The sequence below is a fragment of the Bubalus bubalis genome, chromosome 4, assembly GCF_019923935.1.
Source record: "Bubalus bubalis isolate 160015118507 breed Murrah chromosome 4, NDDB_SH_1, whole genome shotgun sequence".
Classification (NCBI taxonomy): Eukaryota; Metazoa; Chordata; class Mammalia; order Artiodactyla; family Bovidae; genus Bubalus; species Bubalus bubalis.
In genome coordinates this window covers 6,305,178-6,320,666 of record NC_059160.1, presented here as the reverse complement: position 1 = coordinate 6,320,666, position 15,489 = coordinate 6,305,178, and the positions used below count along the sequence as shown (strand labels likewise).

Here is a 15,489-nt window from a genome sequence, read left to right as displayed (position 1 = left end):
TTCAGGATGGTTTTTAACCGATTACCTGGAGCTGGAGGTAAAATATGAGTCATCACCGTCGGCACCGTACTTCTTTCTCGGTTTCGCTGTGATTGGTGTTTCCTGTTCAATGGTCTGCATGTCTGAAGTCACTGAATGGGAAATACCGCTTGAGAAAATAGAGAATAAGATGGAAAAAAAAATAATATTAGTTCATGAAGATACGTGTGTTCATCAAAGAACGCCTTTAATTTATACTCTCAACAAAAATATACTTTATTTGGGGGGGTTACAAATGTGAACAATAGAAAAATATTTTTGTGGTACAAGCACTAAAAAATACTGGGCCTTAGTGGGGGCTGTAACTAATAATAGGAAATACAGTCACATATGAAAGCTATGTTTATGGCATCCACTTAATGACAATCAGACCTATTTCATTTTATCTAATAATCAAATTTGGCATTTTTTGTACTGTAGTAAACACAGCTGTCCCTTGGTATCTGAGGGGGACTGGTTCCATGACCCCAGCCAACAAAAACAATCCTCAGGGACACATAAGTTTTCAAGGCAGAGGCCCGACGTGTTCCCCTTTGCTTGGCAAAGTAAGGAAGCTATCCTTCTCTACTTCACCCCCCCCAAAGATCCTTACTCTTCCTTTGTATTTTAAATCATTTCTAGTTACTAATAACACCAAACTCAATGTAAGTGCTACATCTGTTGTTGTTTAGTTGCTAAGTTGTGTCTCTTTGCTGATCCCACGGAAATGCTATATAAATAATTGTAAAAACAATGTAAATCGTTGTCCTTAAGTATAGTGTATGCAGAAAAATTTGTTTTGCTTCCTGGAACTTTCTGGAATTCTCCCTATCCCAATATATTCAAATCCCAGATTGGTTGAGTCTGCAAAGGCAGAACCCCTAGACAGAGCGCGCTGAGGGCCGCCCGCATGAGAGCACAACAACTGAAGGACGCGAACAAGGAGAGGCATTTCTGAAGTGGAAATTAACAAGGAAAGTCCACGTGTGATTAGCAAACTAGCTTAAACTGTGAAATCCAAGAAAGCAGAGTCTTACCTTCTGCTATTTCCGAATCCCATGCCAAGTCTCTCTGATTCTGCCTTTTTCTTGCCACTCATGTTCATCTTTTCATCTTTCTTCATCTGAATTTCAAGATCTTTATAGGCTAATCGTAATGATGAAACACTGCCAGGAAAACCGAATGCGCCTTAACTTAGCGCTAATTCTGTGCTCTTAAGTTAAAATACCAACAACGTTAAACATGTCACATGCTGTCAGCTTGCTGCAGCTTTCCATGATTAATGATTATAAAGGCAAGCTGGCATTTTTTGCATAAAGATTTCTTTTGAGTAGATGCTCAAGAAAAGGTGCATGCCGCTATTGCTGCTGCTAAGTCAATTCAGTCGTGTCCGACTCTGTGCGACCCCATGGACACCAGCCCACCAGACTCCTCTGTCCACGGGATTCTGTAGGCAAGAACACTGGAGTGGGTTGCCACTTCCTTCTCCAATGCATGCAGGCATGCTAAGTCGCTTCAGTCGTGACTCTGTGCGACCCCATGGACAGCAGCCCACCAGGCTCCTCTGTCCACAGGATTCTTTAGGCAAGAATACTGGAGTGGGTTGTCATTGCCTTCTCCGAGGTATATGAGTTTACAGCTAATTTTTGGTTGCTGCTGAATCTAATTACTGTTCTAGCTTATATTACTTACCGTATCATAATATGTCACAACATAATATATACTTAAATTACTTCTATAAAGGATAGTAAAATGCAGATTTTTTTTTTTTTTCACTATACGTGCACATTATGTAACAAAAGTATGAGATTAGTCTCACTGGTTTGTTCTGGTTTAAGATTATTTATATGTGTGTGTGTGTGTATGTGTGTGTGTGTTGTGTTGGGCTTAGTCGCTCAGTCGAGTCCGACTCTTTCTGACCATGGGATTCTCCAGGCAAGAATACTGGAGTGGGTTGCCATGCCCTCTTCCAGGGGATCTTCCCAACCCTGGGATCAAACCCAGGTCTCCAGCATTGCAGGCAGATTCTTTACCATCTGAACCACCAGGGAAGCTCAAGAATACTGGAGTGGGTAGCCCATCCATTTTCCAGGGGATCTTTCCGACCCAGGGATCAAACCCGAGTCTCCCAAATTGCAGGCGGATTCTTTATTGGCTGAGCTACCAGGGAAGTCCAAATATATAGGGAATGACTCCAATATTCTTGCCTGGAGAATTCCATGCACAGAGGAGCCTGGCGGGCTACAGTCCATGGGGTCGCAAAGAGTTGGACATGACTGAGTGACTAACACTTTCACTTTTCATATATATATATAAATATATTTGACTTAACAGATACATTAAGAAGGGATTACTGCATTGCAAACGGATTCATCAGTTTACAAGAAAATTTCCCATAGGGTTTCTCTCTCTTTATTAAAAAAATATTTATTTGGCTGCAATGGGTCTTAGCCGTGGCACACAGGATCTCTAGTTGCGGCGCGTGGGACCTAGTTCCCTGACCAGGGATCGAACCCAGGCTGCCTAGCATTGAGAACACGGAGTCTCAGCCACTGGACCATTAGGGAAGTTCCCCACAAGGTCTCTTTATGGAACCAGGCTCTGAGAGAATTCAAAATGGAGCTGCCATTCCTGTCAACAGTTTCCTCTGCACCACCAGTCAGATACTCATCACCTATCTATAAATACTTGTGACAAATAACGCACCCAGTCGGGGGGAGGGAGGGGAGAGGAATAAAACACTGTCCCTTACTCTTATGTTTCCAAAAGTGCTGTAGATACTTAATTTCTTATGAAGAAAACCAGGCCTATATTCACAAGAGTATATTATCATATTAGTAAATAGCAACAAAATTTCAGGGACTTGAAAAATGGTATACCTACATTATCAAGATTTCTAAGATACTGTCCATTTCAGAAAATTATATAAAATGTCACAAATTCCTCATGAGAAAGGTACTATATAAACTCCCTAATAATATAAATACATTTCTCTGTAGTGAAAGGAAGTGATAACAGAATTTCTTACTAGGAGAAAATAATCTTGCTTTTGCTGTTTCCCTTCTTAATGAGTCATGCAGGATTCCTGTTCTGTTTTTTTTGTTGCTTATATATATGCTTCTCCCGCTAGACATTTCTTTACAGCAAGAGCATTGTTTTGTATACTTGGAGTTTAACGCAACCTGGCATTGAAGAAACGGATGCCTTCATTCTTTTTATATTTAATTTGGCGGTGCCAGGTCTTAGTAGCGGCACACAGGATCCGCAGTTGCGATATGTGAATTCTTAGCTGCGGCATGTGAGATCTAGTTGTCTGACCGGGGACTGAACTCAGGCCCCTTTCACTGGCAACTTGGAGTCTTAACTACTGGACCACCAGGGAAGTCCCTCTATTTTGTTTTAATGTGGCCATTTGTTTTCTTTACTGTTATTCCTTCAGATCAGGGAATGGAACTAACTTCATTTTAAGAAATGAAGTTGCACAAGAGTAGCATAAAGCGTGGGCACTCTTGGGGACTTCCCTGGTGGTCCAGGGGCTAAGACTCTGCACTCCTAATGCAGGGGGCCTGAGTTTGATCTCTGGTTGAGGAACTAAGATCCCACGTGCCGCAGCTAAGACCCAGTGCAAACAAATAAATACATTGTTGTTTAGCCACTAAGTTGTCTCCAACTGTTTTTCGACCCCATGGACTGTAGCCCACCAGGCTCCTCTGTCCATGGGATTCTCCAGGCAAAATACTGGAGTGGGTTGCCATTTCCTTCTTCGGGGGATCTTCCAGACCCAGGGACTGAACCTGCATCTCCTGCATTGCAGGAAGATTCTTTACCACTGAGCCACCAGGGAAGCCCCAAATAAATAAGTAAATATTAAAAAGTAAATAAATAAACAAAGCCTGGGTACTTTCTCACAGCTGGCACAGCACTGGTTTGGTGAAACTGAGCTGTGATGTGTCTGAGCAGCAGGGTGGTGGTCAGGGCCTGGAGTGCAGCTCTTCTGAACAAAGGGATTCATTGGGTTCATAAACACCCCACAATCTGCATGTTTGCATTTAGCTGTATCGAGCAGTCCTGATTAAGGCTGGTGCTGTCTCTAATATTAACGCACTAGTCCCTGACCCCCTGACCTGCAAGAGAGGGGATTGCTGCTTTCTGATTCCCTATCTTCTGTTCTCATCAGGCGAGGATTTTACTGGTTCTCTGGGAAAACCTCACGCACGAGTGATCTGCACGGAGTCCATTCCTAAACACACTCAGATTGAACCTTCCCCCTTTCTCAGTGTCAAGAAAGCTAGCTAAGTCAGAGACATCAAAGTGACAGCTCAGAGTGAGTCTTACACAGAGCATCTCAAATCACTCAGTATGCCAGTGAATTTGGAAAACTCAGCAGTGGCCACAGGACTGGAAAAGGTCAGTTTTCATTCCAATCCCAAAGAAAGGCAATGCCAAAGAATGCTCAAACTACCACACAATTGCACTCATCTCACATGCTAGCGAAGTAATGCTCAAAATTCTCCAAGCCAGGCTTCAACAGCACATGAACCCAGAACTTCCAGATGTTTAAGCTGGATTTAGAAAAGGCAGAGGAGCCAGAGATCAAATTGCCAGCATCCACTGGATCATAGAAAAAGCAAGAGAATTCCAGAAAAACATCTGCTTCTGCTTCATTGACTACGCTAAAGCTTTTGGCTGTGTGGATCACAACCAACTGTCGTGTCCAACTCCTTGTGACCCCATGGACTGTAGCCCGTGAGGCTCCTCTGACCATGGAATTTTCCAGACAAGAATACTGGAGTGGGTTTCCATGTCCCCCTCCAGGGGATCTTCCTGACCCAGGGATCAAACCCGAGTCTCCTGGGCCTCCTACTCTGGCAGGCAGATTCTTTACTACCGAGCCACCTTTGTGTCCTGTGAGCTTAGTCGCTCCGTCGTGTCCGACTCTGCAACCCCATGGACTGTAGTCCGCTAGGGGGATTCTCCAGGCAAGAATGGGTTGCCATGCCCTTCTCCAGTGGGTCTTCCCAATCCAGAGACTGAACCCAGGTCTCATGCATTGCAGGCGGATTCTTTACCATCTGAGCCACCAGGGAAGCCCCTTTGACATCGCAAATATTTAACCTAAATAACAGTTTAGTGCTGCCACCTAGGGGCTGTGAGTTGAATGACAATGAGGAGTAACCACCCGTTTCAAATGATCCAGGCTTATCATAGGAAGCCCACTGAGCAAACTGTGAGCGTGAATAGCAAGAAGCTACACTGACTGAGCACCTACTATGCGCCAGGCACTGTCCGATGCACTCTAATGAGCATTAACTAAATGAATCCCCTAACAATCTTGTAAAGTAAGTAGCAGTGTTTTCTTCATTATACAGCCTGTAGTAATGAAGCCACGCTAAAAGTGATAGGGGCTTCCGTGTGGCTCAGATCCTAAAGAATCGGCCTGCAATGCGGGAGAACCAGGTTCAGTCCCTGGGTCGGGAAGATCCCCTGGAGGAGGGCGTGGCAACCCACTCCAGTGTTCTTGCCTGGAGAGTCCCCACGGACAGAGGAGCCTGGTGGGCTACAGTCTATGGGATCACAAAGACTCAGACATGACTGAGTGATTAACACACACACACACGAGATACTCATGGCAACAAGAGAAAACACCATATAAATAAGATGCACACGTGTACAAAGCAGGAATCCAAGATGCCTTTCCTCTCTTCTCTCCTTATGACCCTGGACCCTTATGCCCAGTCACCAGCTTTTCCAGACAGCCGTGCGTCCCTTCTGTTTTCAACATGATGACATCCTCTCAAGAACTTTAAGGAGCTACTTAAAACAAGTCTCTGGTCTGGCCTCCTGGCTTCCAGTTCTTCCCCCTGTCTTCCAGTCTTTCTGCCCTGGATATCATGACCAAATGCACTTTCCAAAACACACCCCTGCTTCATGGCACTCTCCTCAGATGTGATGCAAAACCCCCCGGCTGGTCTGACTTCAGGGCGACCCACGCCATCACTCCAACGTCTCCAATCCAGGCAGGACCCCAGAGCCCCAGCCTGGATTCCCTCTTCCTCATCCTCCTAGGCTCTTCCTTCCTCTCTCTTCCACCACCCTCAAGTCTGACTCTGAGACCTCTTCAAGATCCAGGCTCAGTATCTCCAGACATACCAGTGTACCCAAAATCTCCCATTGTACAATTAGAATTTAGTCTCCAGGTCCAATGGGGCTTCACATTATAAACACCATTTTCATTACTGAGATAAAATTCACATATCATAAAATTCACCTTTTTAAAAAGCACAATTCAGTTTAGCATATTCACAAGGCTGTCACCATCACCTCTATCTAATTCCAGAACATTTTCGTCTCCCCAGAAGAAATCCCACCCACCCACAGTCCACCCTATTCTCCCCTCTTTCCTTGCCCCTGGAAACCACCAGTCTGCTTCTGTTTCTTGATTTGCCTGATTTGGAGAGTCCACATCTAAGCAATCATAAAATATGTGGTCTTTTGTGGCCAGTGTCTTTCTCAGCACAAATTTTTCAAGATTTGTGCATATAGCATCATGTACTAGTACCTTATCCCTTTTCATGGCTAAATAATATTCTGCTGTATGGACACATACATTTTGTTCATCTGTTCACTAGTTGGTGGAGATCTGGGTTGTTTCTACTTTTCAGCTATAGGGATTAATACTGCTATGAACATGTGTACAAGTTTTTGCGTGGCTTTGTGGGCATATACATCACTTTTCTCTGAGAATATACTGTGGAGTGGAGCTGCTGGGTCATATGGTAACTTTGCCACCAGCAAAGCATGAGGGCTGCAGTTTCTTAATTCTCACCAACACTTGTTTTCTGTCTTCTTGATCACAGCTCCCTGAGAGTGAGGAGGTGTCTCCCTGTGGCTTTGGCTTGCATTTCCCTGATGACTACCGACGCTGAGCATCTTTCCTGTGGCAGTACCTCCTGACACATCCCTGTCTTTCCCTTCTTGTTGACCCCACCCAAATCCTGTCCACACAACTTCAATTGGAAACAGTAGCTGCCCTCCCTAAACACTGGTCTCTCTCCTTCTCATCTACACATCCATGTGGTATTAAGTCTCATGAAACCAAATTTTACATTTCCCTCCTCACACACAGATGTAAAAATAAATGGCATTTGGAAAGCAAATCTCAGAGTCATTTAGTTAACAGCTTTGCGTGTTACATGCGTGCTAAGTCACCTCAGTCCTGTCTGACTCTTTGCGACCCCATGGACTGTGGCCCGCCAGGCTCCTCTGTCCATGGGATATTCTCCAGGCAAGAATACTGGAGTGGGTTGCATGCCCTCCTGCAGGGGATCTTCCCGACCCGGGGATCCTGCATTGGCAGGCGGGTTCTTTACCCCTAGGGGCACCTTGGGAAGCCCAGTTAATAACTGTCGTCACTAGAATCGTATTATGATTTGATCACACTTACATGGATTCTTCCTTAGGTGCTGCCCGGGACAGAAGGTCTTCCTGTGCATTCATTTTATCGACGGCTTGGGCTTGCTTTTCAATTTCATTAAAACATGTATTTGATAGTTTCTGGGCTCCCAAACTTCCTTTTTTGGCCCCAAGCTGGAGGATACAGTAGAAGATTACGTTTTACCCAAACTGTTTGAAAACATTTGCAACGACAGCTGACAGATACTGAGGGTTATTACTTAGTCCTCACGCCTCTGTGAGGCCAGCGCGGTCATCGTCTCCAGGTGACGGAGGAGGACCTGAGCTCTTGTCAGTAAAGAGACTTGACCAAGATCACACAGCTGGCAAGTGACGAGGTCAGGATTCAGGGCTGACAACCCTCCCAGCCTCGCTGCATGACAGAGATCCCAGGGAGTCTTGGCTGATTTTTTTTCAGAGCTTTATCGCCCACAGAGAAATGTGAAACACTCACTGCAGAAAATTTTCACCGCGTATAATGTCACTCCATTGAACAAAACGAACTTTTTATCAGAGCCACATTTATCAGATTGTGGCTCAAAAACAATAGAAATAAAAATGACAAAGGGGGCTTCCTCAAGCCCATAAGCCATTTTAGAGCTAAATCAGCAGACAGTTTATACGTAATACTCACTCCTCTTTTAGCTTGATTTGGTTTCTTTTTTATGATAGAAGAAACCTCTGTCAAAAGACAAAAGGTAGAAAGTCAGACCACTGGAAATACATAATTTTCCTATTTTTAGTGTATTTTTTTAAAAATCCTAGGATACTGCATTTTATTATTTAAGAAACGATGACATTTTCCACATTAGTTTGTCATCCAGAGACTCAAGAACCTCAATGTGTTTCAGATGAACAGAGCCTCACCAAAATAGAATTCTCAGTATTTTCAGATTGCATCCAAACTCAGAGAGTATATATATTTTGGGGGGAGTGGGGGAAACACCATATTGCAGAGAAATAAACACTTGCCTCATTCACCACTTTCTTCAGGAGCATTTTGTATATTAGAACAAACTCGCCTAGTAATCTCTACTCTTCAAAAATTTTCAAAATTGTTTTAAAATATAAAGTTAGCCAGGCATTATGTATACAACTAAAGCAGCCAGTGAAGTGCTTTTCCACCCTGATTTATGTACAGATTTTATCATACTAACCAATCAGAAATAGAAAACATTCTATTATTTTGGTAGCATTACTTACTAAATTGCACAAAAATATATGATGCTTTTAGATAAAGTTTCTTATTTGTTAATTGTTTTCTGGGTAAATTTTAATCATAGATTACATACTCTGCTTTTAGAATTATGTGTAAGAGACCCCGTAAGAAAAAAAACTTATTTTTTTTTCTTACAAAGATGAGAATGTGACTTAACAGGAAAAGATAGCATAAAACCACAAAGATTAAAAATTTTTAGTCCTTAATGGGAGAATAACATTATTATATTGTGAGTATAAAAAAAGACATTCATGGAAATCCTCCTTTTCTTCACTTTCTTTTAGATATGCACTGGAATAGTCATATAACCCGCTTCCAGCTTCCCACACTTCTATTAATGCATGATGGAAATACCTGGAACATGTCTAATAGTTTGGTTATTTTTCACCAAAGCTGTTGCTTTCCAATTAATGCAGTGTGATATGCACTAATTTCAGATTACATTTCCCTGGTAATGAAAAATTAGAGATTAAGTTCACCTACAACAAAATCAGAAAGAAGAAAATGCTAAGAGTTCTTGAGTAACCAGGAATGACGTGGCTGCTCTTCCCTCTGCCTATGCTGGGACCTAAACCAGCAAATCCAAAAGCATCAAGAGCTACCTTGGCCAGGTACAGAGGCTACTGCGTTTCACAGTCCCCAAGCTGGCCCAAACAGAACAGCACTTTTTGTTTAAATAAATCTCATTACATCGTAAGTTCTAGGCAGAATGTATAGACAGGATTCATTTTTTTCTTAATTAACCTCTAAATCAGACTACAGGGTAACACATACCACCTACAGCAGCCTTTGTTGGTACATTAAGACCTTCCACACTTGGTCCTTGCTCTGGTACACCTGAAAGTTAAAAATATTGGTATCAGTGCAGAAAACAGATTCATCAAATGTGCTTTTGAATATGTAACACATCCAACTTGTTCAGTACTACAAATCTTATCCAAGTAGATCAATGATTGTCTTTTCTTTTTAGCTCCATATTTTATCACTTGAAGAATTTTAATTTAAAAGTCCATTAAAATAGAAGTGTATTTTGTATCCAGTTGCTTTGTTAGTGGTCTCCCTAATCACTATAATCTGGAATCCTACCTTATGGTCTGGTGTTTTAAAGTAAACTGTTCTGAGATACCTAGTACATATGTGTACTATACCCCAACAGATGTTAACATTTGGCAAGTCTAATGTGAATCACATCAATGATAGAAAACCTAAATTTTCAGTTGCCAAGAAATCTGCTGAGTTTTCTAGTTGATCTAAAAAACTGATCCTGGTTAGGAATTCCATTAAGGCTTCTCAGGACCATCACCTGATCTTGAGGTTGCTGACTCTCTAGTCCTTCCTGTTACACTAAATTCCTTAAAGCAGTTCCAGGCTTGACTCTCACAGTCCAGCATGACTGAGGGGCCCACCCGCCAGCAGTTCACTGGTTAGGTGAAAAATGATTCCTTGTTGTTGTTAATTTACACTAATTTTCTGGCTACAAAAAATGCTCAATTTTAAAACAGAAAATGTCGATGTTTTCATCCACGGGTATTTTTTTTTAAACATAAGCAAGGGATGTAAGTAGATTTACAATAAATATAATCCTAAAACAAAATCACCAAACGTGAATTATTAGACATCAACCATTGACAGAACGTGCGCACGTGTGCTCAGCTGCGTCAGTCGTGTCCAGCTCTTTGCAGCTCCATAGACCAGTCCACCAGGCTCCTCTGTCCACAGGATTCTCCAGTCAAGAATACTGAAATGGGTTGCCACTTTCTCCTCTAGGGATCTTCTTGATCCCGGGATCAAACCCATGTCTCCCATGTCTCCTGCATTGCAGGTGGATTCTTTACTGCTGAGCCACTGGGGAAGCCCATAGTTTTCTATACTGGAATCTTGTTTTTTGATTATAAGATAGCTCAGTTGGTAAAGAATCCACCTGCCATTAATGCAGGAGACTCCAGTTCGATTCCTGGGTCAGGAAGATCCGCTGGAGAAGGGTTAGGCTACCCACCCCAGCATTCTCGGGCTTCCCTTGTGGCTCAACTGGTAACAGAATTCGCCTGCAACGCAGGAGACCTGGATTTGATCTCTGGGTTGGGAAGATCCCCTGGAGAAGGAAACGGCTACCCACTCCAGTACTCTGGTCTGGAGGATTCCATGGACTGTATAGTCCACGAGGTTGTAAAGAGTGGGACATGACTGAGCGACTTTCACTTTCACTTTTCTGATTATAAAAGTAACATATACTCATGATAAAAGTTCAGTCATTTCAAAATTGTATCAAGTTGAAAGTAAAAATCCTCAGCAATTTCATCTTCCAGTGTTAACTGCATGTGTGATTTTGGATACTTGTTTTTTACAAAAGTGAGGTCATACGTACTCCATGTTCAATAATCCTCTCTCCCGGTTTTATAATGGACCATGGGCATCTTTCCCTCTTCTTGGTAAATGCAGGGGTCTCATTTTCTAGGAGTTCCGCAGAGGCCCGGGGCACACGGGCCGGCACTACAACACGAGTCTCAGTCTTACCTTCACTGCTTGCTGGAGGTGTGTCCACGTTCCTCGGAGTTAAAGAAGGTTCTGGCTGTGCTGATGCCCACCCTGTACTGCTCACCTGAAGCCAGGGGAGAAAAGTCGTTAACAGCAAAGCAAGGAAAGTCATAAAAAACAAACTTCAAAAAAAGTGAGTCACTAAGTCCAATCCACATGCCAGGGGAGCGGGTTAAGCCCCATGTCCTGAAGGGTGGAAAGTATACACGTGATTTAGAATTTTCTGTAAGGAAGACTGTCCCTTCCCTCCATTCCTTTATGCAATCATCCCTTTACATCAGTAACGGACTCATGGATATTGGTCAGTTCTTTGTATTACAGCCCAGTTCTATCATTATTTCTTTTGTTGTTCAAATGGATCCAGCTCTGACCACCTCCAGCCACATCCTCATCCAATCCCCTGCCCTGGCCTCCTAGCGCTCCCTTACTTCCAGCACCTCTGGGTACCTCTGGTTGCCCATGCAACTCCAGTCCTAGAATTGGTCGCCTCTCCAAAGGTAGCCCTGGTTCCTTTTATTGGAGAACAGCATTTAGAAATGACGGTGTGGGTGCGGGGTGTGCCTGTCGCCCTGGGGCGTCTCTGTCTCTAGGCCTCACAGGGACAGAGCTAGGTCATATACCCTGTGTGTGTACACCAACCCACACGTGCACACAGACCTACAGCTAGTTCCCCATCACATGTTCATTCTCTCAACAGCCTTGAGAGGTGCTCTATGTACACAGCTAACAAGGGTAATGCGGTTCAAGTCCCTTTTCAAATCTGGGTTTAAACAAATGTCTTCATTCTTTCTTTCGGTTACACTGTGCAGCTTGTGGGATCTTAGTTTCTTGACCAGGGATCAAACTTGCACTCCCCCCATGGGAAGCGCAGAGTTATAACCACTGGACAGCCAGGGAGGTTCCTCAAACTGTCTTTGTTCTTTGTCAATTGCAAAGCTCTGAAATGCACTGGGCAGGCCCCTGGTAAGACCTCCTCTGCCTCCCAGGAAGCTGGGTACAGGGCGTGGGACTGAATTCTAGACGGCAGGATGTGAGCAGAAGCAATGCTACCTCTATAGACTGTAAAAGGCTGGGGCACTGCTTCCCTGGATGTGGATGTCTGTCCTCCTCCCACTGGCCGGGAAAGGTCAGGGACTGGAGCGAAGCCACACAATGAGATGAGCAGCCCTGGATGACCCTGAACTACTGCTGGGAAATTTATTTCTCCCGTAAGTGACTGTCTCAGGGCTGTTGGTTACAGCAGCTTAGACGCTGTCCTAACTGAAACACTTTAAATACGTGCCCTTTAAAATTTATGTCAGAGGAGCACACTTTAAAACTATGTAAAGCATAACACATACCTCAGGAGAAGCATGAGAGGCAAAAAAATCTTCCTCCTTCGGTGGCGGGGACGAAGGCGGGACCACACAGCTATCAAGCCAGAGCTGGAACAGAACACACGCACTGCTCAGCGCTTCAGCTGCTTTCGAGGGTTTATTTAATACAGTTCCCTCCCTTTCCAGAGGCCTGTCGCTAAAGATCCGTACTTTCCAGTATTATGAAGTCAGGGCTCCTGAGCACATTTTAGCAATGCATTGATCTAGTAACTTGTGCTGCCAAGCCCTGTGGAAGACAAAAGGCAGTTCCCCAAGCCATTTCTGAAAGGGGAAGATCAAGGACTTCACGTCTAGGCGCACGTTCCATGCTTTGTGGATTCCACATTTGTGAATTCGCCTACTCTGCAATTAACTTGTGACCCTAGATCTGCCACCCTGGCTGAACACGTGCAGAAATGCAGAGAATGTGTCAGGCACGGTGTGATGCTCCGGCCCCTGTTTCAGCTCCGGCTGCAAGCACAGGTGCTTTTCACGGTCTATTGACGGACACGCTTTTGTGCTTTGCGTTAGCGTATGTCATTTACGACGGCCCCGATCTCAGTGCTAAGTGCCACCTCGTGTAACTAAGCACAGAGACGCAGTTAGATGAGCTTCACTCAGCTCAAGCCACAGTGCCCTTGGCCACGGGCTCAGAGTCAATGCGTCAACAATATCCACTGAAGAAGGTATCTTCATTTTTTTAAGAATGTTTTTTTTAATGTGGACCATTTTTAAAGTCTTTCTTTAGTCTGATTACAATATTGCTTCTGTTTCATGTTTTGGTCAAGGGATGTGGGATCTTAACTCCCCAACCAGGGATTGAACCCACGCCCTCCCCTGCAATGGAAGGTGAAGTCTCAACTAATGGAAGTGAAGTGAAAGTTGCTCAGGCGTATCCGACTCTTTGCGACCCCCTGGCCTATACAGTCCACGGAATTCTCCAGGCCAGAATACTGGAGTGGGTGGCCTTTCCCTTCTCCAGAGGATCTTCCCAACCCAGGGATCAAACCATGGGAGGATTCTTTACCAGCTGAGCCACAAGGGAAGCCCGACAAAGTGATAATAATTAAGAATGATGCCCACATTTCTGACTTAGGCAACCTGGCAGATGATGATGATGCCAATTATTAGAGCTAGGAAATACTGGAAAGGGGGCATGATGGAAGGGAAGATAATGAACATGTATATTTAGTCATAATATAAAAATGTTAGGTCATATGATACGGCTAGCTCTTTTTTATAAATATTTGTTATACCTTGAACATATAATTCTTATAATGTTAAAAAGCTTTCAACTTTTCACTTTATGGATTATTTTCTCCCTAAGTCTATTGGCACATTTTTATAATTAGAAATAGATATAAAGAACAATCGAAAGCCAGGGAATTCCCTGAAAGAGGTGTCTTTCAACAAAAAGCGTGTAAAACGAGGGCAGTGTTGATCAGCTGACAAATAAAAGTGATGCTGCAGGACGGTTGTGTAGTGTTCACGGCAACGTTTTTGAGCAGGACGGTGAATAATGACAACCCGCTCCACGCTGCTTCCTTGTAAGAGAATCTGGCCAGGAAGTGCTACGGTTTGGGATATCAGGGACTTTTCTGTTGAAATGAACGTTCGCAGGCTGGAGGCCCGCCCCCGCGCTTACGTCAGTGCCGTGCTTCCGGGCGGCCTGGGCGGCCAGGCGCTTGATCCGCTCCCGGTACAGCTGGGCCGCACGGCTGCTGTATTTGGCGTTGGTGTCATTCGTGTCACACCCGTGCTGATGGAAAAAGGAAGACTGCGGAGGAAAGGGCTCGGGTTAACGGCAGGGCTGCGCTAAATCCACCGGGGTGACCAAAACCATTACTGCACGCCATGAGGGGCCTTTTTGAAAATACTAGTGAAATCCAAAATAGTTTAAACCGTGAAAGATTTTTATAAAATTTTTCCTTGTAGAAGGAGTAATACCTTCCACAGACGTAACATTAATATTCTGGGAAAAGTAGACACGAGACGTGCCTCACAGAATGAAATAACTGGGCCCTCGCTGCTCCACTGGAGCGTCTCCATCGCTCTGAACGTTATCTGAGCGCACACTTTCAACTAAGGACTGCGTCTAACTTGAGCAATCGACCTTAGCTTAGAGCCCTACTAAGTTGGAACTTTCTTTTCTTTGCATCTATATGAGATGATTTATTTATGTGTTTAGGCTCTGCCGTGTGGCTTGCAGGATCTCAGTTCCCCAACCAGGGACTGAACCTGGGCCATAGCGGGAAGCACTCGGAATCCTAACCACGGGGGCCACCAAAGTTGGAATGTCTGATAAACCACTTAAGTAAGAGCCAAGCTAACCCTCTCCTTGTTGAGCACCATTTCCTCATCGGTGGAGACCACAGCACAGACAAGGTGCTGAAGCAGGTACTTGGACAGTTAGAGGACTCTGCTTGCAGCACCTCTGAAGGATCTCTGTACAGACGTGAATTACAGCATTCACAGCTTAATTAAAGCAGGTGTTTTAAAAGCCTGTGTGAGTGATCCTTTTGTGAATTCAACGGGACAAATAATGGCACTGGGCACCCACACGTACCGGGTCCTGTCTAAGTTCTTGGTGGATACCATCGCATCAAACCCTCATGGTCACACTCTCAGACACATGCTGTTTACAGACGAGCCAGAAGCAGAGAGGTCCAACAAGCTGCCCAGCGTCACACAGACGAGCAAGGCGCAGAGCTGGCATTCACACCCAAGCTTCTGCTTGAGCTTAGCGACCACCGACTGACCTGCCCCCTCCACTCCCCCACATCAGCTGGCTGAGACAGGAAACTGCTCTCTCGAGCTGGGTAGGGACCCTACATCCTTACGAAGAAAGAAATAAGGACAGAGACTATCAAATCCACAGTATTAACGTGAAGAACAAGTTTGTGGACGTAA

At 44.3% G+C, this 15,489-nt stretch overlaps 1 protein-coding gene across 1 annotated transcript in view; it reads right to left on the bottom strand.

Moving 5' to 3' along the window:
• Positions 1 to 15,489, bottom strand: part of ARFGAP3 (ADP ribosylation factor GTPase activating protein 3) — a 50,947-nt gene that overhangs the window by 18,415 nt on the left and 17,043 nt on the right. The window contains exons 4-11 of the mRNA XM_025282743.3: positions 14,225 to 14,356; positions 12,565 to 12,648; positions 11,204 to 11,288; positions 9,464 to 9,526; positions 8,105 to 8,151; positions 7,463 to 7,605; positions 1,056 to 1,184; positions 26 to 148 (exon numbers count right to left, since the gene is read on the bottom strand). Of these exons, the coding sequence (XP_025138528.1) occupies positions 26 to 148; positions 1,056 to 1,184; positions 7,463 to 7,605; positions 8,105 to 8,151; positions 9,464 to 9,526; positions 11,204 to 11,288; positions 12,565 to 12,648; positions 14,225 to 14,356 (806 nt within the window). The remainder of the gene's footprint in view (positions 1 to 25; positions 149 to 1,055; positions 1,185 to 7,462; positions 7,606 to 8,104; positions 8,152 to 9,463; positions 9,527 to 11,203; positions 11,289 to 12,564; positions 12,649 to 14,224; positions 14,357 to 15,489) is intronic.